Genomic DNA, 24,109 nt, shown 5'->3' with positions numbered 1-24,109 from the left:
GCGAATCATCACGTTTAAGAAGCTACAACCAGAGTCATTCGGGTTTTTGCTTTCGAGAAATTACGAAAACGATTGTTTTAAATAACTGCAGAATTCTTCCAGCTCCAATTAGAAACATTTTTAAAAGTATAAAGTTTCTTTGTGATGTCGTATGTTTTTGGGTTATTAAATGAATCATAACGGGGGACGATCCCAATGACGGTCGTTATTATTCATTATGGGAGAAAACCCTCATATATATATATATATATATATATATATATATATATATATATATATATATATATATATATATATATATATATATATATATATATATATATATATATATATATATATATATATATATATATATTTTAAGATGTTGCATCCATTTTTTCAATCTCAAAGCTACATTCAAGTAATCATTTCCATTTTAATTAATGCTGAAATAATATATATATATATATATATATATATATATATATATTATGAATATTCATCTGAGAAACTACAGTGTTGGTATTTCTGAACCAGCCGAGCGTCTAAAAGTCGGATCCTGTGTTGTCGGCAGGTAAACAGTTTGGATCACATCCCAACATAAACTCTCTCGTGACTGCAGCGTCATCAGCGACATGTTTAACGTTAAAGGTTCACGAATACAGTAAATATTAAATGGGTTCTGTCGCTCCTATTACTAGAATCCTGCTCTTCGCATTGGAAGAGCGTTCCACTTGAAGCTTTGGGGATGTAAACAGGAAGTACGATGTCATGACTCATGAGTCAGTGAGTTACACCGTGGGAACCAATTTGGGCAAATTGGCTCCATTAAAAGAATGCAGAATTAGCTGTCGGCACTTCCTGTTAGCGGTGAACTAGTGAATGTAAAAGACAACTAGAACTGGATCACGTTGACACTGAAGGAAACTGGACTTTGATATCCTTCTCCTAAAATCTTATGTTCTTTGTTAAGTCCCATTGACCTCTCTCTATATATGCAACTTTTATTTTTAAATATATCTATTATTTTTAAAGTGAAAATGCTAAAAACAAGCATGGTTGATTTGATCAAGACACAAATCAAAAAGCCAGTTTTCACATTCTTCCCACTACGATGATGAAAATGACCTAAAATCTGAATATTTAAGCAGTAGTTTGACTTTTTTTTATGAAACATTATTCGCTACAGCAAGACGTCAAACTATTACTTTCAGGAAGTGGGAATTATCCCACTCTGACGTACATGTTCAGGCCTTTTTATGCACTGAAATATACAGTTTAAATGGTTGTATGTGAAAGTGTGCAGCACACGTATTCAGTGAAGAGTCCGAGTGCTTAGTGTAAGCGAGAGAAACGTAAAAAACCTAAATACGCACGTCCTAAAACAAACCCATCACAGCAAGCTACAGTACGACTCCGACATGTAGACCGACGTAACGAGAGGTCAGAGGTTGTATCCTCGCCGAGAATGCCACAGCAACGACACACAAAAGATTAGTGGTCCATCTTTACAAACACACAGAAGTATGAATTAAAAAAACAACATACGTCTGAGCGGTTTTCTGACACATACAAAAAGAAAAGATTAATAAAAATCAAGGGTTTTTTGTTCCAATTGCACCAAGCGATCTCCAGGTGATTTAACTCCTGCTTGTCCGCTTGCTTTCTCTTCGTTTTGGCTCCACGTATCCATAAAAAAAGCGAGCTAGTTTTCCCAATCAGTGCACGGGAGGCCTTCGTCTTCAGACTCGGACTCGGACTCCGGCGACGCCTCCTTGATTCTCCTCAGGGCCTCGTGGATGCTGCGGGTCAGAGCGTCGGCCGAGTGCGTGAAGCTCCTGGCGTGGCGCTGCTGCTCCGGCCGGGTCCGCACCTTCTTCAGCCGGACGCCCTGCCGGATCTGAGCCAGGATGTTCTCGCTGTCGTTGTCGTCCGGGTCGGGGGCCAGGACTCGCAGCTCCGCCTTCCTCAGGTGGAAACAGCCGCGCTTCAGGGACGCCAGCACCTCGTCCATGGGGGAGCTCGCTGCTGGAGACACAAAGTGAAGACTTTTTAATACGCAATTTAGTACCCGTTTAACAATCACAAAGTATTAAAATATGACGGAAAAACAGTGGGGACGATCAAATTTTATTTATATATATATATAATAATTAACCACCTGGATAATAAAAATTACTGCGTTTATTTAAAAGACACACATTTATTTAAGATATATATATATATATATATATATATATATATTTTTTTTTTAATAAATATCATATATTAATAAATATATAATAAATAAATATCTTTTATTATCCAGGTTCGTGGTGGTTAATTAAATAAATAAATATATGTGTCTTAAATAAAAAGGTAAATAAATAAATGTATATATAAAATAAATAATATATATTTATATAATAAAGTCTTTTTTATTAACCAGGTTCACGGTGGTTAATTATAATATAATTTGTACATATACATACATACATACATACATACATACATACATACACACACACACACACACACATACATCATTTGTTGAAAAGCCCTTCGAGTTTGAATGTTTGCATAAGGATGTATTTTTTTCAGTAATATCCATTCAATGTATTTTCACTAGGAAATTACCTCTATATCGCAGTTTATTGTTAGTTGTGAGCTTCCCTTTATATTCAACTTCATCATTTGTTATAATACGTGTTAGAAAGAAGCTCCCTCCTCACCTCTCCTCCACTGGGACGAGTCCAGCGAGGCCGTCTTCTTCAGCTTCTTCCTCGCCGTCTGCAGCTGACTGCTGTCAAAGAAGCGAGGCGAGAATGGAGCCAGGGGAAGAGAGGAAGATTCGGACTCGTAGTCGTGGCGCCGCACGGGGCTGTGATCATCCTCCCGGCCCTCACCCTCCTCCTGCTGGTCCTCTGCGGGAGGAAGAGGAGGAGGAGGCGGCGGGGGAGGTGGCGGAGGAGGAAGAGGACGCAGGGAGAGGGGAGGCAGCGAGAGGAAAGGAGGCGACGAGTCAAGGCTATCGAGTGCAACCGTCGGTAAAGAGACGCTGTCGCAGCTGCAGGCGTCAGGTGGAGGAGGAGCCGAGAGTTCTGGGAGATCGGAGCAGTCGGTCTGAACGCTGGCTGAGTGAGTGCTGTGCTGCTGACCGGCTCTCCTCCTCTCACTCAGACGCAGCCGGCTGGACTTCAGGGTCACCTGTCCGGGATAACGCTGGGACCAAGAGAGCAGACACCGGGTCAGTCGGTGCTCTTCAGACGGAGCTGAACTCCTAAGCTAGTTCGCGGATGTCTGAGCGCCTCACCTGCTTGAGGCTGCGGAGTCGGTCCAGAGTCCGCTGCCGGTCCTGGCTCACTCTGGCGTTGCTCTTGGCTTCGTTGTCTTCCTGCGCGTCCGCTCCCTGTGCAGGAAACACGTTTGATTGTTTTGGGTGCAGACTAAATATATTATTATTAATAAAAGGCCTTTAGGTACAGGAGTCCTTTTTCATGCGAATCATTAGTTTTTTACTATATTATTGTGATTTTTTTTTATAAATGTGAATACTACGTCGATTTTTCACACCTTGAATAAAGGAACGCTGTGCAGAACAGACATTTAAAACCATCTACTCCACTCCTCCTGTTCTTACCTTTCACAATAAAAGCCCTGGACATTTACACTGTAACTGTTTACCAGAGGGAACTAAAATTCAAGAGTATTTCGCTTAAAGGGAACTCAAAATAGTTTGCAGTAGTTTGAGCAATGCAACAGTTTACCTCAGGCGCCGATGACTACTTTAAGATGCAAAATATTCCTCATAAAAAAAACACAGTTATGCACCGTCCACCCGTAACCTTACACTGCAAGATGCCGTGTTACTTCCTGTTTGTAATTATTTATCATATACGAGTTGCCAACTACACCATCAATGTTCATGATGATTATTTCTTGTGAGAGAGGAACATTTCAAAAGACTCCGTTCATAACGTCTTTGCTGCCTCGCGTGTTCTTTAAAACGAAACACAACGGCATTAAAAAAAACTCATTAAAGAGCCAATCGAACAAATTACGCTCAGACAACCAAAACGAGAAAGAAACTCGTGGCTCACTCTTGATACCGTTAAGTTTCTTAAAATAAGTTGACCACTTCAAACCCTTTGTGAAGCACTTATTTCCATTAAAAACTAAACCAAGATGTTTACAAGAGGGCTTTAAATTTAAAGTCATCGGCACTAAACTCAAATACATGGTGTTTTTTCCCCCCACTATTAATGGATAATCGGCATTTATTACACCGAAAAATCATAGAACTCAATATGCTAATGCTTATGAATTGTATGTCTTACCTGTTGCAGAGTCTGCAGGGAAACATGGCTACCTTGTCGCTGTTGAATCTTTTGGTTGTGATTGACGATACAGATTTCCTGTTGAAGTAAAACAACAGATATGAAGCTCCAAACCGACTGAAAGACTTCAGAGACGTCTTCATCGTCACCGCTTACCTTCTTGTTTTTGAGGTAGACTTTCTTGGCGGTGATGCGGCCCCTGCGGGCCTCGAGCTGCCGGGTCCTCTGCTGTAGGACGCTGATTTCTTCATCTCTGAGGGGCGGCGCCGGAGCGGCGGGACCCTCTTCCCCCTTCATGGCATCGGGGCTCTCGAAGGCGTCGTAGTAAACGACCTCGTCCTGTCGCTCTGGTACAACATCAGAACAGATCCAACAGAACGCAGTTATAAACACTGACCGAACTGCTTCTTGGGCAAATAGCTTTTTCAGGTGCTTTATTCCAGTTCTATAAACTGTTAATGAGCAACACTGTTGTGAAAAAACTGAATTTAAGTTACAAATCAAATGTTTTGTTACCGTCTTTTTACTTGAAAGCTAACGAAGCTAAATGTGGTTCAAGACATCTTATGTCCTTAAATGAGATTAAAGGAATACTTTCCCAATAAAATGAATAAGTGTTTATGAATTACTCATCTCATGGTCGCTTGAACTCTTAAAAACTTAGTTTTCTCGCATTCTTCCACAGTGAACAGAGAAGAAAAAAATCCTGATGAATTGAAGTTAATAGACTACAACGCATCTTTGCTAACATCCTACTGTTTAAAACTGACGTTACTAATATCTTACGCTTGTGCATGATGCGCCGTACGAGTCTTTTAAATAGTACGGTTTTAGCAAACATGTGTTTGGGAAGAAGTGAACATACAACAGGATCAATGAGACGTGAATTATACTGCATGAAATCTGAGAGTTTTGCCGTTTTTAAATGCAGCCGCCCCATTTGCCTCAACTCGTCAAGGACTTACTCTGTTTGTCTGTTTCTGAATTCTCCAGTCGCTTTGGTTTTCTTCAAGAATTCTGAGTAACTGATATACAAAGGGTCCTTTTAATTGTGAAATATTCCTTTCATGTACTTTAATTGGTCCCTAATAAATAAACGTCGTCATCCCGACCCAGATGCTCACCTGTCATTTGCCTCCGTAGGCTCTGCAGCTGAGCGGTGAGCAGCAGCTCCTCGGAGCGCAGCACCTCGGCCTGGATGTCGTACAGCTGCAGCTGCAGCTCGTAGTACAGCTCCTCCAGCTGGTCCAGGCGCCGCATGGCGTCCTCACCACCTTGCAGACTCTGCATCTAGAAGCATGGACGCACAGTTGCATTACTCAGCGAGCCACAGACCGGAGGGGTTCTGCCACAGGCCGGGTGATTTTGTCGTACTTCTTGTCTGCGCACTTGTTTTTAACATTTCTCTCCCTCTTGCTACATCACTTCTCCATACAACAGGTACTTTGTGTTATGTAGTTGCACAAGTACAGCAAGGGTTTGACCCATACAATCATTTCCAATGAGTCATTTCCACTGTCGCACAGCCGGATGTTATTCCCTCTATTGCAGGATGCCTGAGCCATGAGGTCATGTTTTGAACACGTCCATTATCTTCTCTCTCAACTTGTCTTCATCCAAGTGTTTGTGTCCCTCACTCTTGTTATTGCCAAGTACATTTACTAAAGTACCGCACTTAAGTACAAGTTAAAGGTACTTGAACTAAATATTTCCATTTTATAATCATTCATACTTCTACTCTCCATTTTGGAAGACAATATTGTATTTTTTACTCATTTATTTGCCAACATTTGTTTAAATTAGAAGTTGCTTCGCAGATTAAGATTAGTAACACAAAAATATGAATCAACTTATTAATGATGATGTATAACTATAGATTAAACTCCCCAGCTGTAAATGAAGTAGTTAGAATTAGCTTCACCAGCTGCAACATTAAAGTGATGAACACAATAATGCCAGTAAAACAATATATATATTATTCGGACATGACTCCCTCTGCATAATTAGGACGTTTGGTACTTCAAGTATTTAATGTCAATATTTTTCCCAATGTAAGACTTCTACAGAGTATTTCTACACTGTGGTACTGCTACTAAAGATCAAAGTACTTTTTCCATCACTGGTTATCGTTGGTTTCTGACAAACTCACTACGAGTATAACAAGCTTCTTAAGAACTTTACCTCCTCCTTCAGGCCGTGTTTCCTCTGCTCCAGGCAGATTTCCTTGGCCCTCATCAGCTGCAGTGTGTCTTTGGAAGCGGCGTACTGCAGCCGCTCCATGCGCTCCACCGCCGCTGCCCACGCCGAGTTGCCAAACTTCTTCTGGTCGGCACGCATCCGCTCATGCAAAGCTGCAACACAAAGAATACGATCGTCAGAAATGGACCGGAGCTGACTAATCATTTAGTTGATTGACATTAATTAAGATGACAACTATTTTGATAATCAAATCATTTTGAGTATCTTTTTAAAAGAAATATTTTCCTGCTGTCCATTTTCTCCAATGAGGATTTGTCTGCCGTACTCCATTTTATATTTATGTAAACAGAATATCTTTAGTTTTTGGACAAGGAAGGAGGGACTTGAAGAAATGTCTTTGGTATGTGAGAGGTTGGAAATCTGAGACTGTTGGTTTTAAACCATCCTCAGGTGGAGCATGAACTGCACCTCATCATGGAGTATTACACACAACACAGAAGCTCAAAAGGTCACAGCGAAGACAAAAGACTCTTTATAAGAGACAGGAAAAGCCTCCTTTCACACGCGCTTACCTTTCTGTGCCCGAGTCGTGGTTTCAAAGAACTTGACAGTCAGGTCTTGTATGGAGAGAACGGCGGCGTGAGCCTTCTTCTGCCACTCCTCATCCTCTTTCCTCAGGCCCTCCACTCGACGGGGACCCAGGCGCTCCGTCTCCAGGGAGATCTGATGGGGTCAACGCAGGTCGTTAAAGCAGATCAACAAACCATCAAAAAATAATGGAGTTACCCGCACCACATTAACACGTATTATAGATTTATACTGCAAGTTGCAACATGAGAAAAGTGTGTATTAATAGTTTTATTTCTTTGGCAGATAATCACATTTTATGGGATTTAAAACGGGAAGTAAAATGTTGCCAAGGATTCAGTGAGTTTTTTATAGTCTGTGACCGGATACCGATATCAGCCAGATGCGGACTCAAATAGCTGGATTGGGTATCTGATACCATTAATTGGTGCATCGGAATCCTTAAACCATGAAAAGCACGAAGACTTATTAAGAAGCTATCTTGTTTGAGATGTACCCGCGGTTATACCGACAAGCATCACTGGATTACTTTGATGATAAGTTTATTCTCAGGGAGGTTCGGCAGTTATAAAAGGGGCGTCTTTATTTCATATGACTTTTGAGCAGATATATGGATGTTAATTTGTGAAGCCTCGGAAAGTCACCTACAAATGTGCATCACGTCTGTGTGCTTTCACTCAGTGGACACCAATAGCAGGAATCTGTGCTTTAATTGCCTCCATGAGCTGCAGCGGGCCAGACTACAATAACCAACTTGTTTCCAGAGCCCCAGCATGCAGCCGTCTCCTTCACCTCACACAGTATCTTTGCCTCACCTCCTTCCCTGAAAGCCTTCTGGTTCAGTACAGACTATTCACGACAGTGGTCAGTGTAATACCAGCACATTACAGCAGATGGCGGTAACATTGACACCCGGTGAGCTCGTGCATGTTTATGTTGAGTGACACTAACCCAGTTAAGTGTCCTACTGGGCTGGTGGGACAATCAATAAATAAAGACAAAACAAAATCTCTGATAACAACAAAAAGACAAAACTCTGAATACACTCTGGCAGGAGTTCATGTTACGTGGCACAACATCACATGTCATCCAGAGGTCACTCTTCACCAGCTCGGGACAGGCCATGTGGAAAAAGAGTGAGCAACAGGGGGAAAGCAGTGCCACGTGGAGTCCTGAACCCCTCCCCTCCTCAAGGAACAAACCATGGAACAAAATGTACACAAGCGGATTAACTCCTTGTGAGGGCCTCGTGCACTTAAAGTCATGCACTAATATCTCAATGTGAAACAGATGTGTGTAGGTGCTCTAAAATAAGATATCAACAAACCTAAAATGCCTTGATTTATGTCAGCTAGCACACGTTGTGCTTTTTACAGTGTGTGTGTGTGTGTGTGTGTGTGTGTGTGTCTGTGTGTGTGTGTGCACGTGAGGCTCAAGAACAGGGAGTGGTTTTGGGGTGAAACCGCGACCGAAAGGGGGAGGATAAATTACATCAGAGACCAGAAAAAAAAAAGTAAATTGGGAATGAGTGGAGTAAAAAAAAAAAAAAAAGAAAGAAAGAAAATATGAACTCAAAAACGTAGTGTGTGAGCTCACTGTTGAGGTATCCTTCAACAAGAGCCGGCTCCAACATTTACAACAGAGCACCAGAAGGCAGATCAGTCAGACCTGGTGACATGTCACACCGACTGACCTTTAAAAGCATCGGTTGTTTAACTTCACACGTTGTTGACCGTCAGCCCGTTAAAAACGGTTTGTTCTGTATATTTACAATGACGGTTCAGGAGCTTATTCAAACAATATCTGTCTCACATCCTGGTCACTTTTACATATAGGTCTGAATTGACTTGTCAGATTAATGTTAAGGATGCAGCACAAGGGGATGCATGCAGAGAGAGGATATTTTCTTGTGTGCAAAATCAATGCATTAAAACTAGGAAGCACTAGTTTGATCTTCTTGCATCTCATCTCAGAAGAGGAGCATGCCGGTTTAAAAAGAGCCCTCCAACGATTTGTCTCACGATTAACTCAAAATAGATGCAGCAGAGATATCAAACACCTTTCTTTTTTAATTCTGGTCTCTTGTTCAAATCTGGCGACTACAAAAAAAACAGAAAAAAAAAAAGTCAACTTCAATATGAGGCCACCGAAACGCAGAAAAATAATTTAAAAAAAACAACATTGCTTGGGCAAGAGGAGAGTGAGCCGGTTCAGCATTAACATGCAGAGCTGCTCTGCAAAACAGGCCAACACAACACCAACAACCAGACGGAATTTAAATAAAAGATGATGGAATATCACGTATAAGGCATTTAACCTCTCACCTGCTGCCGTCACTCAGTTCCTGCCTCTTCAATAACACACAAAGTGAGCACCATTCCTTTATTCACTCATAATCATACAGCGTTCCACTGAAGACAGATGAGCTCACTACTTTACCTAAATATTGATTTGAACTCAAATAAACTCACAATTGTTTTCATATCTTAGTTGCGTGTCGGCTTTAAGGGGTGTCGTAACCTTTGTTAATGCGAGGATGTCTGTAAATACAAGTAAACAAACGACATCATTAGTACCAGCGTGTTAAGCTGGTACTAATTATGTACTTTGTTTATTTTTTCCAGAAGTCAGCTTCCAACTTGTGTACAACCAAAACAGGCAGGAAGCGACGGGGGAAGATGCAACCGTGAGTGATTTCCTTCAACACCTCTGGTCGGCAGGTCGTAGTGACAAAACACAGACGCGTCAAACTCTCTGAGAATAGAAGTGAGGCCAGTTCCCGCAGTGAAGTGCTGGGATTACAGTGTGGTTTCGGTGACGGTGGCGCCTTATTTCGTCTGGTTAAAACAGTGTGAGATACTAGGCAGTGATTATCAGGCATCTGTGTGCGCGTGTGTGGATACAACACTGCTGACCTCCGTTTAAGGTTAGCAGGATGGCCGGCAGATTGTTTAAACATTCTCTCTCATTAAAAGTCCAAAACAAACAATGGCGTTTTGTCTGTGTATCCAACGGCTGATATACATCTCATCCATCTGCGCCATAGAGTTCCATTGTTGTCCAAAAATGATTAAAAACACATCAATGAGCCTCACTGTTGCACTGGATGACTTTTTCCTTCATTAACATGAACGCACACTGTGGCTTATTTTGACTCATGCTGATGGAAACGCCAACAAGAGCTCCAAATGTGGATTCATCCGCCGCTGAAAGTAGTCCCCAATAAATGCATTATTATGTCTCGTGTAAGTGACGTTTGATTAAAAATTGCAGTGTCCAGCTTTTTGGGATGTCTTTTTTTAAGAATTGAAACTATATGTTTGTGAGATTTATGTGTTAGGAGGAAGGTTTTGACACATTTTGGGATATTACACAACATGGGATATGTTGACAAAAAAGAGAAATATAGAAAAACACCAGTCTTATCCTTCAAGACCTCTCTGGAGTCATATCAACATCTGGATCCGTCTCACCTCCACCTCTCATTCATGAAACCGTTGTATTCATAATTAGAAATATCTGGGTTGAGTCTGCCTTATCCGCTATAACTCCATTACACATTAAAATACACACTGAATTCAGATTTATAAGCAGTCTGTACTATTTATTTGATCAATAAGAACGGAAACAATTGATCAATTAGTTGATGAACACAATTGTATCTGCAATTTCATGGTCTTATGTCCTTGTAAACTAATATCTATATTTTGACTGTTGATCGCACAAAACAAGACATTTGAATAGAAAGTTGTGACAGCTATGTTTCATTATTTGAGCAAATAAGTTGACAAATTGATAATCATTTGTTGTAACCCTAGAATAATTATTTTATCGATTGTGTCATTATGTATTTAATAAGAAAAAGCACGATAAAAAAAATATTCAAGAACACTTTTTACTGTAATTCAGGCAATAGAGCTACTTATTTACTTTCGTGAGATCTATAAAAGTGAATAAAATTTGACAGCTGGAGTTAAACACAGCAGGTGCCATGACAATCGTCGCCATGTGACAATGCAGTTGCAACAGTAACTGGAGCTCGCCGTGGGACAAAAGCCTCTCCGACGCTTCACAGAGAAATCACATTTTTAATTCATGGCTGCCCTCTGACCCTCCAGGCAACAGGACACCGACACCGCACCGCACCAACACGCAACACAGCCGCCCGACAACGGCCCAGTCACCGAAATACTCGTCACCCTTTGTTGAGGATTCATTCAGGTGAGCGTTCATTCATTCACGGCTACATCCACTCTTTCCCTCTCTGAGGCAGTAAAGCTAAAGTCATAGTTGCAGAGAGAAGAAAGAGTTCAAAGAAAAAAGAATAAAGATACAATTTTACTGTAACAAAGTTACAAAGTGATGATGTACATGTTGGAACAGGATTAAAACATTTCAGGACAGCAATAGAGCAAATAAAATAACACAATAACAATACAACAATAAAATGGAATGAAACACCCAACAATGTGTGATGTGATAATAAACAGAGTATCTTTGAAGTTTGGATGTATAAATCAATACATTTTAAGATTTTCTATTTTCTGACATTTTATAGATCATACAATTAATTAAGAAAAAAACAGATCACTCGATAATTTAAATGATTGTTAGCTATAGCACTGATTCACTGTAAAGCTCAACCTGTGTAGCGTATGAAAACAACAACTTAGAACAGTCCCACCCCCCTTAACATCCTGAGTAGGGTTGCAAAATTCCGAGAATATTCAAAGTTGGAAACTTTCCACGGGAATTAACGGGAATATACGGGAATTAACTGGACATTTTGGGGTAATTTAACTTTATTTACCTTGTCCTAAGCAGACATGCACGCAAACATTTATAATACAACTTTTAAAAATGACATTTTTGACATTTTGTGAGTAGAACTTTATTCTTTCATCGAACAACAAAAACATGAACATTGAATAAAAAAGGTGTATTCCCTATGATCACCACCCCCAACCCAAATGTTTTTGTTGCGAGCTATAATTGAAATCTCTGTCTGCAATACCGCTCTCGGCCTCTACGCAACTCGGCGCTCTCACACTTGCCAGGCATAGGGCTGAAACGTTCAGACGCAACACTGATGACAAAGACGTTCAAAAACAACAGAACGTTTTACCTTTATGTTTCTAGCAGCTGAGCTAGGCGTGCATAGCCTTGTTCTCAACTACATTTAAGTTCCCTGTTATATGCTTTTGCAAAAAAAAAAAACGTGGGCACTTTTTTTAATTCTCGACCCCAAATTCCCGTGGAAACTTTCCTGAAAATTTCCGCCCCTTTGCAACACTAATCCTGAGCAACATTTCCTCTACAGTTTGACACCTGAGCCTTTTTTTTTTAATTATTAAGCTTGAAGCACTGTGTCTGCTTTCCCACTTCCTCACACGTTCCCATGTGTATTTACACGTGCAAATAAAGTCAGGACGGCCTGTCGGTCCATCAATCAACGAATACACTGGTCCTCCTGGCATCAACACTGCGACATTAAGCAGGATGCAAACTGTATGTAAATTACAGTCACAAACAGCTCTCCACGATCCCTTGACTCATCATTGGGAGAAACCAACCGCCTCTGCCGGCGTCAAGGACTCATTTGCATGCAGCTTTGATTTCAGCCGTTGGATCGCCCCGAGGGGAGCAGGTGGTAAAACTGGAAACTTCTCCGTCGCGCAGAGTTCAGATGCTCCACAAAACAGGTCTGAAACAAGCAGGACCTGACGGGGTTGTACACCAAGTCTTCAGGTCAACGTGATTTCAACCGTCTGTTTCTAGCTGCTCTTTATAAGTTGGCAAACTCACAAGACGCCTGACTTTTTAGCCTCTAGTATGCTCCTGACATTCTGCACACTACAGTTCCCATAATGCAACTCCAAAGTATCTTTTATCAGATGCTCTGTCCACTAACTTCAAAACTCACGTCTCCAATTTGTATTGAGGGCTGCATCGAAAGAAGATGGATTTTTTTTGGAAGGTTTTACATTACTGAATACATTTACACATTTACATAAAATATAGATTTGTAACACATCTTTAACAATGTCAGCAATATTGGAGTTGCTGGGGTAGAGATGAAAATCAGTCGATCAAATTAGCAACTATTTCCAAGGAACCTCTGAGCACATCTCTGCTAAAAAAAACAAAATTGGTCACTGTAGTTTTCTGCAAAAAGGAGGATCAGTGCATTTGTTGGGGACTATTTTCTGCTGCGGATTAATCCACATTTGGTGCTCTAGTGAGTATTTGTCGCAGCAGGTCAGTGATTGTGGGAGTGAATCAAAATCACACGTGTGTGTGTGTTCAAGGTCTCCCAGTGCAACAGTGAAGCTCATTGATGTGTGTTTAATAACTTGTTGATGAGAATGGAGCTCTATGACACAGAGGAAGAAGTTGCATCAGTCTTTAATATGCACACTCTGCTTGTTAGTATATACAATTATTGATGTTTTTAGGACTGATCCTTGAAGAAGAAACGCTCCACAAGTTTCTAAATTTAGAGCAGCACCCGCCCAAGAACCCAAATACCATCATACTGCAACACACACACACACACAACACACCCAGTCACTTGTGTTTGTCGGTGATGACACAATGCGGGGTGAGTTAGCTGTGCGAGGAATGTAGTTTAGAGACGGGAAAGTTCTCACAACACAACAGAAGAGTGGAAGACTGAAGAGACAGAGAGGCGGAGACGGTGTGTGTCCAGTTGAACAGCACGCAACACTCCTAAAACATGACATCAAAGTCAGATATCTGCTCTTATTATTTCACACTGTGCGATACGTTTGTTATCTTTGCCCCTCTCCCACAGATGTTCTCCTCTGTTGTGTGTTTTTCTGAGCGACGCCGCCTTGAATGGACACACTTGAACACAGCGGGGTTACTTCAAGTACAAAGGCCGTGTCTGAAATCAATCCCTGTTGACTTTATGGTGCACTACCTCTAGTCATTTCATTTAAATGTCCAACTTCTGTTCTATACATGTGCCTAAAATATTCTCACAATGGCACGAAAAATAATAGCGTCATGTATGTGACTTTCTATTGACAATCCCATGAAGCAAAAGCATTTTATAGGATGTCATCGCCTGTTAGTGATGAAGATTCACGTCCGAAATCTCTTATTTACTGCCCACTATAGAGCTCAGACTGAGGGAGAGTAGTGAGCGAGGTGAAAGGTGCAGGTGCATGTTGGGGATCTGAAGACGACAACAGGAAGTGGTTTAATCCTAACCGAGTCTAGTGAACACACAGACAGATGCACGTAGTTTCAGATTCAGAGTGATTTATATCAATAAAAACATCCATAAATCAGTTTGAAAATGATAGAAAAGAATGACACTCAGCTCATGGGAGGTAATTCAAGCACAGATTCCTGCTATTTGAGTCAACATAGTACTCCTCCACGGAGTCATAACCCAGTCAAATCTGAGCACACAGACATGACACACATTTGTGTGTGCGTAGCGCGACTTTCCGAGGACAACATTTTGATGCGCAGTGCAAATTAACATCCATAAATCTGCTCAGGAATCATACGGAAAGAACCCCCCTTAAGACTGCAGAACTTGGCTGCGTATCATCACGATTTGATGTTTTCTTCAGTATCAAAATAATCCAGTAATAGTTGGTGATAATCTGCCTGAATTAAACATTATATTTTGTGTCTGAGGGAACCACTGCGATAGAGTAAACTAAGCAATAATAAAGCAAATTCTGCTGTTGCATTTCACTATTATCAAATGCATAAATGATTTAAATATATGAAACGTATTCCTGCAGGGCTGAATAAGAGCGAGTGTGACTATCGACTCAACCAGGCATGTGTTAGGACTGAACCGAGCTCTACGAGACAGAGGAGATCAACCTGCGGATTTACTTCCCCCTTTCAAACCTCTAATGAAGAGAAACAACAAAGATGGAGTGGAGAAAGAGTGTGGAAAACAGAAGAGTGTGCTGAGGCTGCAGAATTACCGAGTGGTTTAGTGGCTGCTGTAATAATACTTATGCTGGTTGTTAAGCCGCTCTGGGTGGAGGGGAAAGCCGCTCTGGCTGATCCGCTGCCCTCCACACAGCCCACAGATGCAAAGCTACAGACTGGCTACTACACCACCATCATCATCATCATCATCATCATCACGGCAACTAATGTCATTGCAGTGGGCTTAGGAGGCTCAATGGAGGACATTACCATGCAATGGTTTAGGGCTGGTTTCCCAGCACTAACCATTGCTATTAAAACCAGAAGAATAGCATTGTAGTAGGTGGAGTTTAATGTAGTAGATAGGCGGTCAAAGTGCGCTCTAGGACAGACCAGCTAGCCATCTACAGCTTAAATCAAGCCAGAAAACAGATGGTATTTGTCAGTGTGTGTGTGCATTACCTTAATCTGCTGTCTGCGCAACATTGCTAGTTCCCTCATGTCCCTGAAAGGCTGCAGCAGGTAGTGGTAGAGCTGAGTCGTCGCCTCCAGCAGCTCTCCGTACACCTCGTCCTCCTCTGGGTACACCTGCAGCAGCTCCACCATGCTGTCCATGGCTTTGTGTTTGTCCAACACCTGGGACAAAACAACAACAACAAACATGTCAAGATGAAAAGACGTAGCGGGGAAACAGAGATCCACTGAATATTCCATTTAAATGTTAAAGGACAAGGAGGTGGCGTTTTATCATTTTCTTATCGTCAACAAACCCAAACTACCGATGTGTTAGTCCGCCTCTTAATACGTTCTGACTTCCCTACTTTGACTGTTGGTTCCTACTGAAGACGTGTATATATATATATTTTTTTTTAAATAAAGTAAAGAGGCCCAAATGTAGACACTTACTTTTCTTTAAAAAGGCTAAATCATTTCCTTAAACAGCTGTGCACTGCGTTTAAGTGTTTCTTTAAAAAGCAAATGCCAAAGGTTCACAGGCTCCAGGTTCTAAAATTAAACATCTATGGCAGTAAACTGAATATTTTCTAGGTTTCATAACCAAAACGACTAATTGAGAAAGTAGTCTTTGATGAATAATCTAAATAATTGTCAGTTGCAGCTCTTGTTTTATGGGTCATTTCATGGGCTTAGTTGACAAGAAAAAAAAAAGACCATCAGCAGAATTTTCCTCAAAACACATCCAACCGAGAAGGAATTAAATATATTGTCAAATGCACAACACAAGATCCTATTTATTAGGGTTAGTTATTAATAAGATCGTACTGTGATGCTAGCTTTGACCACATCAATAGAATAACTGGATTGTATTGTGCAGTGAATCTAATTCATGATAACAATGAGTCCTCAACAAGTAAAATATCCAAACCTAATCTATGACAGTGCGAGGTCAGAGTGTGGGAGAGTCTTCCGACGCATGGGTGTCGTCGGTAACGATAAAATATAATGTTTGAGTGTAGCACAATGAGAATAAATGGCCCCCCAACTGTTGCTGACTCGTACCATATGTCCGGCTATCCACAGACTGCTCATTGTTCGCGAGATAAACGCTATAAAAAACGCTATTGTACACACAAACACAATTCCATCTTCCAGCTCTTAGAAACCAGTGGCTCCAATTCACGCGGACACAATACGTCTCCTTCACTTCGGCCTCAGATAATATTGAAATGTGCCACCAGCCAATATTCGTCCGAAGCGGCGGATAAAGTGCTCTTCTCTCTGCGAGGAGCAGTAGATATGAATAGAGACTCTTATATTTACTCCGGGCTGTTTTTCCGAAGCCCTCCACGTTGGGGATAGACACTGCACGATTCAGCTCCAAAACACTGCTCTACTGTTTACCTTGGCCCTGCGTTGCCCTGGTAACTCCCTGCCCCTGCCATCGCTGCTCGCCAGGAAACCCCATGGGCTAAATGAGCCGACTCCTGCCTGGGCAACGAGCTGTGCAAAACTACAAAGTTGTATCATTTATACCGGTGAAACTCTTACACATACATAAGTGGTGGAATAAAAGAAATCTCCGATGCCGGATTGTCTTTTACGACTTCCTTTGAAGACCGAGCCGCTTCTTGTGTTTTGCAACATTTCCTGCTGTAGTTATTAACATAGTCAAATCATGGTGTTGATGAAAGGAAGGAAGCCTGAGGGCCTGTGATTGCTTGATGAGTCTGCACTTCAAAAAGGCCGCAGCAGGGCTACCTGTCTTAATTAGAGCCGAAACAATTATTTGACTAATTATGAACCAAGTAATCTTCAGCGTTTTTTTTGTTTGAGAGTCATTTTTCAAGCCACAATGCCCAACGTTGTCTTTGTCCCAGCTTCTCCATTGTGAGGGTTTTCTTTAGATTTTCTTTGTTGAAATTGGAAACGTAATATCTTTTGGTTTTGGACCGTTTCAAGATGTCATTCTAGGCTTCAGGAAATTGTGAATTTTAATTATTTGATAGATCTCAAACAGGCGGGTCTCACTCAGTTGTCCCTCCCGGCTCTCTTACAGTCAAGATGACGGCGAAGATAACAAACATGAGATTTATTCATCTCATTTGGTGCTAATCCAGAGTGGATCACATCAAGAACAAATTGGGTGTGGAATTCATCTGCAAATTCTCAGATACATAATTATTTAAAACGTCAGTTTTTCATCCACAACAAAGGCCAAAATGTGTCCTACAACTAGGAGTGAGGAGCCGGGAGTCAATAATAGTAGAGATAAAAAGAAAATGCAATGAATCACTGCAAATCCTTAAGTATACAGTCATACATGAGCAAAACAAATATTAGTCCAGAAGCGAGCGAGATAAGCCGTGGACAGATACACGCACATGATCGAACGCATGATCTCCCAACATGTTTAGGCCTGGTGTAGATAATAATCAGCAGATTATTAGATATTGAAATAATCGTTAGCTGCTGCCCCAGTTTTAACACTTGGTTGAATTTCACTCGCGTGACGTTGAGTTTGCAAGGTCGGTGTGGTGGAAGTGACGAGAAGTTGCATCGTTCTATGTGGTTCTGTCATCAAAATAAATGTTTCAAAGCAAACTATGATAAAAAAATTAATAAAAAAAAGTTGACAATGTCTATTGTGCATTTTTACCGTTAAAAAAATGACAAACATTTAGCTTTTTTCTTCAACAGAAGAAAAGTGGCTGAGGTACAGGGGTGAGTGCAACATTAATTGTACTTATTTCTCACTTTTTCAACTTATTTGAAAGACATCATTGACATACATGACTGTACGGAGAGCACTTCACAGTGTGATGAGTAGATCATTAAAAGATATGAGCTGCAGTATTACTATACACTTAAGCCCCATCATAAAAGGACTAACTCTTCCAGTTTGTCTGCACTAAATCTGCTCCGTCTAGCTGGAGTACTTTTCTCTCTGCCTTTTAATTGAAGTCTCCCAGGAGGAACACGCCCCGTTTAATTGCTCTCACTGAATGCCATTTCAGAGACATGACTGCAAAAGGGGAATGACAGTTATCTTAAGAAACTCAATAGCAAGGCTCCTTGTAGAGCTGCCAGCACCTGTCAGTCAACTGAACTCAAGACCTACAGCTAGAAATCATTTGAGCAAAGTGGGTTAAATCTTCACCGTGTTCAATGCTTTGGCATTCATGGTACCAGCAGACGCAGTCTCAAAAAGGTAACATGCACCTTTGCATACAATATCACAGCTTTCGGCTCAGAGATAAATAAATGTGTTGGTGGCTCACAAAAAAAATAAAAAGACCGGCATACCCCAACGATGAATCATGCAATGTAAACAAACTAAGCTTAGATGTTGTGACACAAAGCACAGACTAATCCCACAGCGGCATCAGTGGCACACTCACCATGACTAAACACAAACTGTGGCCACATAACACTGAAAACAGATTTAAATCAACAGCATGTTATCTTTTTTGTGACCCGTAAAATGTGTAAAGAGTGAGAAATTGAGTCTGAGATTAGTTAGTTGATAATTGCTTAGCTGTTCAGCAGAAAATTATTATTATTAATACAACACTTGTGACTTGCTTAGTCGCAAAAATGCCCAAAATGCTCCAGTTCCAGCTTTATGAATATTAATCTGTGCTGGTTTTTCTTGTTCGTTTTTTCTGACTGAACTGAATATCGTTTGTTTTTTAACAGTTGGTTCTGTTGCACAAGAGATTTAAATGTATCAACTTTAAAAAAAAAAAAAGGTGTGGAAACTAGTCAGCAGATTAATTGATAATGAAAATATTTGCTGCAGTCTTAATGTGCATTAGCAGCTTTTAAATGCCAGGGGTCTCATTATTATAATTCTTCATTGGTGCATTATGTCCCATTGCAGACGTCTTAAAAGCTATAATTAAATGTGATTATTCCTGTCATGCCTGTGTCTTGGATTAAAATGTACCAGCAGGCTATTCAAGGTGGACATTAGGTCTCTCTCTTGTCTCTCATTTATTTTAACGAGGAGTCTGAGGCCCTAAACGTGTTGATGGAGGAGATCAAACACCACCTATTTTTATTAATTGAGGAACAAATGATTTTGGCAGTCGATAAATATACGTATAAATAAATGTTCCCCGCAATTTAATGCGCCATCATACAGTTAAAGAAGCCTTTCAATCATTATATTTAAGTGGTCGTGTTGTTCCCTCATCTTCGCCGTCATTGCCATAAAACAGTGCTTCTCATTTTTGCCAGTTATTTGGATTCTATGCCGTTCTAATTTAGAATTTCTAATTTGGGTAATCCCTAAATTAAGGCAGTTCTGTAAAAACTAAATTAATAGGACTTCAGACTTTTCTGTAACGAGGCCCCAGGTTACCGTTACACTCACACGTTCATGTTTGATACCAAACACTGTGGAGCAAAGCATCAAGTCTGCTTTGACCATGCTGCGTTACTTTATCCACCCGCCCCTCAGTTTATGTTCAAACTCCATTCCATTAACTATTATCTTGTAACGCGTCTGGTTGACTGTAGGAGAGCCTAATTCTGTTTAACAACAAGATAAGGAGAAACTACAAGTCTCTGGTTAACAATTGACAGGATACATGCCCGACATCTGTGGAAGGTTTTCAACCACCGGTCTTTCTTTGTGCGTATTTGGTCCCGTTATCATCACAAACAGGGCTGAGACTTTGTGATTAAACGCACCACAGTGATTCTCCATCTGCTCCATACACACCAAACCACCATAGTCCCAAAAATACACCATCGGTAGTAGAAGGAATGAGTGCCGGGGCTGCTATGCTACAGTCTGACTTATTTATTATTAGGAGGCAAATGGAAACACGTGCAATCCAATAAAACCGTCCTGTACTAAATACTGCCTCTGTTGTTGTCTCCAAGAGACTAATTGTGAGGCTGTTAATCTGGATTGCATTAACTTCTGAAATGTTTCTAATTTTGTGTTCTTATAGTGGAACAAAAATAATAATAATAAAAAACACCTCACAAACATCGGCACGGTCACAAAATACGAGGACTTTGTTTTCTGTGTCTGCAACTAACGCTTATTTCTCATTATTGATTAATCTGCTAATATTTTAGTCCATGAAAATATCAGAAAAATAATGAAAATCATTTCTCACGTCGTCACCATTACCCAGAACTCATGTTGACCTCTTTACGAATCTTTAAAATCAATAAACCATTTAAAATCTATCACGGTCTGTTATTTGTGCCTCCGTTATCAACCTTGCTTTGACAAACTTGACCAGCGACACAGAAATACTCATCCCTCGTTTCAAAACAGAATCAATCAAACTCACCACTTCCAGTACAAAACTATGAGATAAACCAGATTTTCGCACTACAACAAATTGATAGACAGAAGAAAAACTGTCATCTAACTATTTTTGCAATACATGGTACTAAACTTTGGATCTTGGGCTGTTGCTTAGACAAAACCAGACATTTTTCACTTTTTTCTGACCGCTGTCGCTGAAGCCGCACTAGATTTTAGACACCATATCTATTTTTGTGTCACTTTAATAAAATCAGGTGCAAGAAAATGGGTCACCATCTGCTTCTGAGCTCTATCACAATAAAACAAGAGCCATTAAGTGTCATTAAATAATTTCTTCCTGGTTGGCAAAGTCCTGACTCTCCCTGAGGCTTTGTCTCCTCTAAAAATAGTAACTGTGATGACGACTTCATCGAGACTCCACGGTGTTTTCTTTAGTAATCTGGTTGGATGTGTGCGTCATGTCTACTCTAACAGGTAGGCGATATGTGCAGTGGTGGAATGTAATTAAACTACAATCACTGTAAGAATTTGAGGGAAAGTAAAATACTGGAGTATTTTCAGTCTGTGAAACTTTGTACTTTATTTTTTACTACATTTGTCTGATGGCTTTAGTCAAGATGTGCTGGTGTTGAGTGTTTGAGATAAAGAAACACGTCATCCTTCAGTTTAAGTGTCCTCCTACTTCTTCAGCTAAATAAACTCTTTAAAAAGCCTCTTGGAGCAGCTGGAAAATGCATCATCAAAGCTGAATATGATCCATTGCTGTAGATTAAACTAGCAAACCGGATATAAAAGAGTTAGAATCCAACATACACATTAATGCAGCAGGAATATTAATCCAGAAACATTAGATATGGTAGTAAAACACTGATAGGGAACATTGTACTTTTCATACTAAGTAAAGTTTTGAATGCAGGACTTTTACTTGTAGTAGAGTAGTTTCACGATGTAGTATTAGTATTTTTACTTTAGTAAAGGATCTGAATACTTCTTCCACCCCTTACTTTTTGGGACATTTCCCTGCAGACATATATATAAAAAACACACTTAAGCTTCTGACACGTTTACAGCTGCCTTCAACACTTCAACACAATCTCAACAGCTGTGACCGGTGACACATGTCTGTAACTCCCCCTCTAGTTGTTCTCCTATTATGTAGTTTTTTTTAAATTGTAAAGACTCCCTTTAAACTGTTCAGCCAACTAGATTGTGATGTCTGGCCAGATCATATTACAAGGTCTGTGACTGTGCAGCAACAGATGGTAGATCACAGGGGGGGACAAAGGAAGAGGAGGAGAATAAGAAGACTATGAAGCACAATTATACTGAGAAAAACTATGTTCTTTGAAGAGGCTGCGGTTGATCTTAAAACAACCCTTCTAGTGTGATCTAGCGCTGACTTTAAAGCTGTAAAAATGTGGTTTTATAAACGCCAAGCAGCAAAAGATTCCCATCACACCTGCATCTCATTCAAACTAAATGAAAACACAAGTTAATTCACCTTTTGCATGCTTCTCTTGGCCCTCCCCAGAGCATCTTCGTAGCCCTTCTGCCTCAGCTCGCTCAGGCTCTCGTAGTACTCATCCGTGTCCTCGCTCCCGGAGAACAGCACCTCAGAGAGGATCTTCCAGCCGCAGGTGTCCAGGGCGTGACCCAGGTACACCTGCAGCTGGTAGCACAGGGCGTCCGTCTCTCGCTGCGACACCCCGGCGGCGACACCCCCGAAGAGCACCGACCACACGCCGGACTGCTCCTCGGGGAAGGAGGGCAAACACGGCTCCAAGTCCGAGTTGACGGCGCACAGCTGCAGGTGGACCACCCGCAGGTCCTGGAAGGAGAACAGGCCGGCCCAGCTGAAGTCCTCATGCCCGCTGCCGTCGCCATCCTCTGGGTCTCCATCATCCGGGGAGAGCAGGACATCCACGGGGTCAAGGAGCTCGATATCTATCACTTTCGGTGTCACAACATCCCAGGAGCCCAACGTGGGGCTGACGCACTCAGACGACTTTGAAGCTGCGGGTTTTAAAGCATTGTTATCCCCGACAATAGTATTTGTAGTGGGCTTTCCTTTCGGGACAGAGTGCGGTCTATCTTGACCCGCTTGGCAGACTTCATCTTTCCTACTTTTCGCGTGTTTTTCTGCCGCGGAGGCACCGGGCGGCGGATGGAGCGGGTCCAGGAGAAAAGTAGTCCGCCTCTGGACGGTTCTGTTGTGGCAGGTTATGGCGAACTTTCCCTCGACGACGTTCCAGGCCACGATGAAGGCGAATTTGTGCCTCTCTTTTTCGTCGAAGACCCTCGGCCGGACGGACACCCACTCTGACTCCAAGTTATCCTCCATCGTGAATGACATCTCATATAAAATACCCCCCCCACAAAAAAAAAACAGATTAACGCGAGCAAAAAATAAAAATAAATGACGTCACGGCTAACGGCGTTACTGCTAGCTAACTGACGTTATCCATAAAAGTGAGATTTGTTTACAAAACAAAAAAAAGTAAAACAACCGACGAGATAAATTAAACGGTGACACAAAGGAGGTCCAGCTTTGTGTTTAACCGTTGCCAGCTGCGCGCGCAACGAGCGTTGTTATCGCTCCCAGCGGTCGGTTTTCGGGGCATCCAGACGTGAAGAAGTTCAGGCGGCCGATCGCGCGTGGACACGGCGGCGTAAAGTCGGCTCCTTAATGTCGGTTGTTGTCATCGTGTCACCTTCCACCACCACCCCCACATACACACACGCACACACTTGCCCCCCCTGCGACGCTCGCGCTCAGTTGAGATAAACGCTGACTGTGTCGCTCTTTGTCCGCGAGCAGACAATGCGGTCGCGAGGCTCGGGCTCTCTGTGTCACGTGTGAGCTTCTGTTTACAAGCAGTCAAGGTGCGTGCGTGTTGTCAAATCCGGGGAGGGATTTAACTGGTGCACCCCCCCGTCCCCCCCTTACGGTGTTGTGTTCAGACTCCGTGATGAAAAATGGGAAATAACACTCGCAAAAGAAGCGCTCGGAAATACTCTGCTACAAGTACTTACAAAACTAAAAGTATTAGCACGAAATGTAACTTTACAATATCATGTTTATGATTCGCATTTTGCAATACTTTTCCCAGTTTTGTATTTAAGTTACTGTTAAGTAGTGCATAGTTGTTTTGCTCATACATGTTATGTTATTTGCTCATACATGTCATATATATATATATATATATATATATATATATATATATATATATATATATATATATATTTATAAGTATTTATTTTTACTTCTTTTGACTTTTTCTTTAAACAATTTCCACTGCATATGTATAAAAAGAATAGACAGGACTAGCTGTATATTAATATAATACATAAAATA

At 41.2% G+C, this 24,109-nt stretch overlaps 1 protein-coding gene across 1 annotated transcript; it reads right to left on the bottom strand.

Moving 5' to 3' along the window:
- Positions 1-1,684: 1,684 nt before the first annotated feature.
- Positions 1,685-23,107, bottom strand: jmy (junction mediating and regulatory protein, p53 cofactor; the record flags this gene model as incomplete). The annotated part of the gene is made up of 11 exons (XM_079235472.1): positions 1,685-2,004; positions 2,691-3,180; positions 3,272-3,367; positions 4,296-4,373; positions 4,452-4,642; positions 5,420-5,585; positions 6,477-6,646; positions 7,067-7,217; positions 15,468-15,641; positions 22,256-22,767; positions 22,879-23,107. The coding sequence occupies 11 exons, from the start codon at positions 23,105-23,107 to the stop codon at positions 1,685-1,687; spliced, it is 2,577 nt and encodes an 858-aa protein (XP_079091598.1).
- Between the last annotated feature and the right edge of the window lie 1,002 nt (positions 23,108-24,109).

This window comes from Taurulus bubalis (genome assembly GCF_910589615.1).
Source record: "Taurulus bubalis genome assembly, chromosome: 19".
Lineage (NCBI taxonomy): Eukaryota > Metazoa > Chordata > Actinopteri > Perciformes > Cottidae > Taurulus > Taurulus bubalis.
The sequence above is the reverse complement of the archived record's forward strand: the minus strand, read 5'-3'. Positions and strand labels throughout refer to the sequence as shown.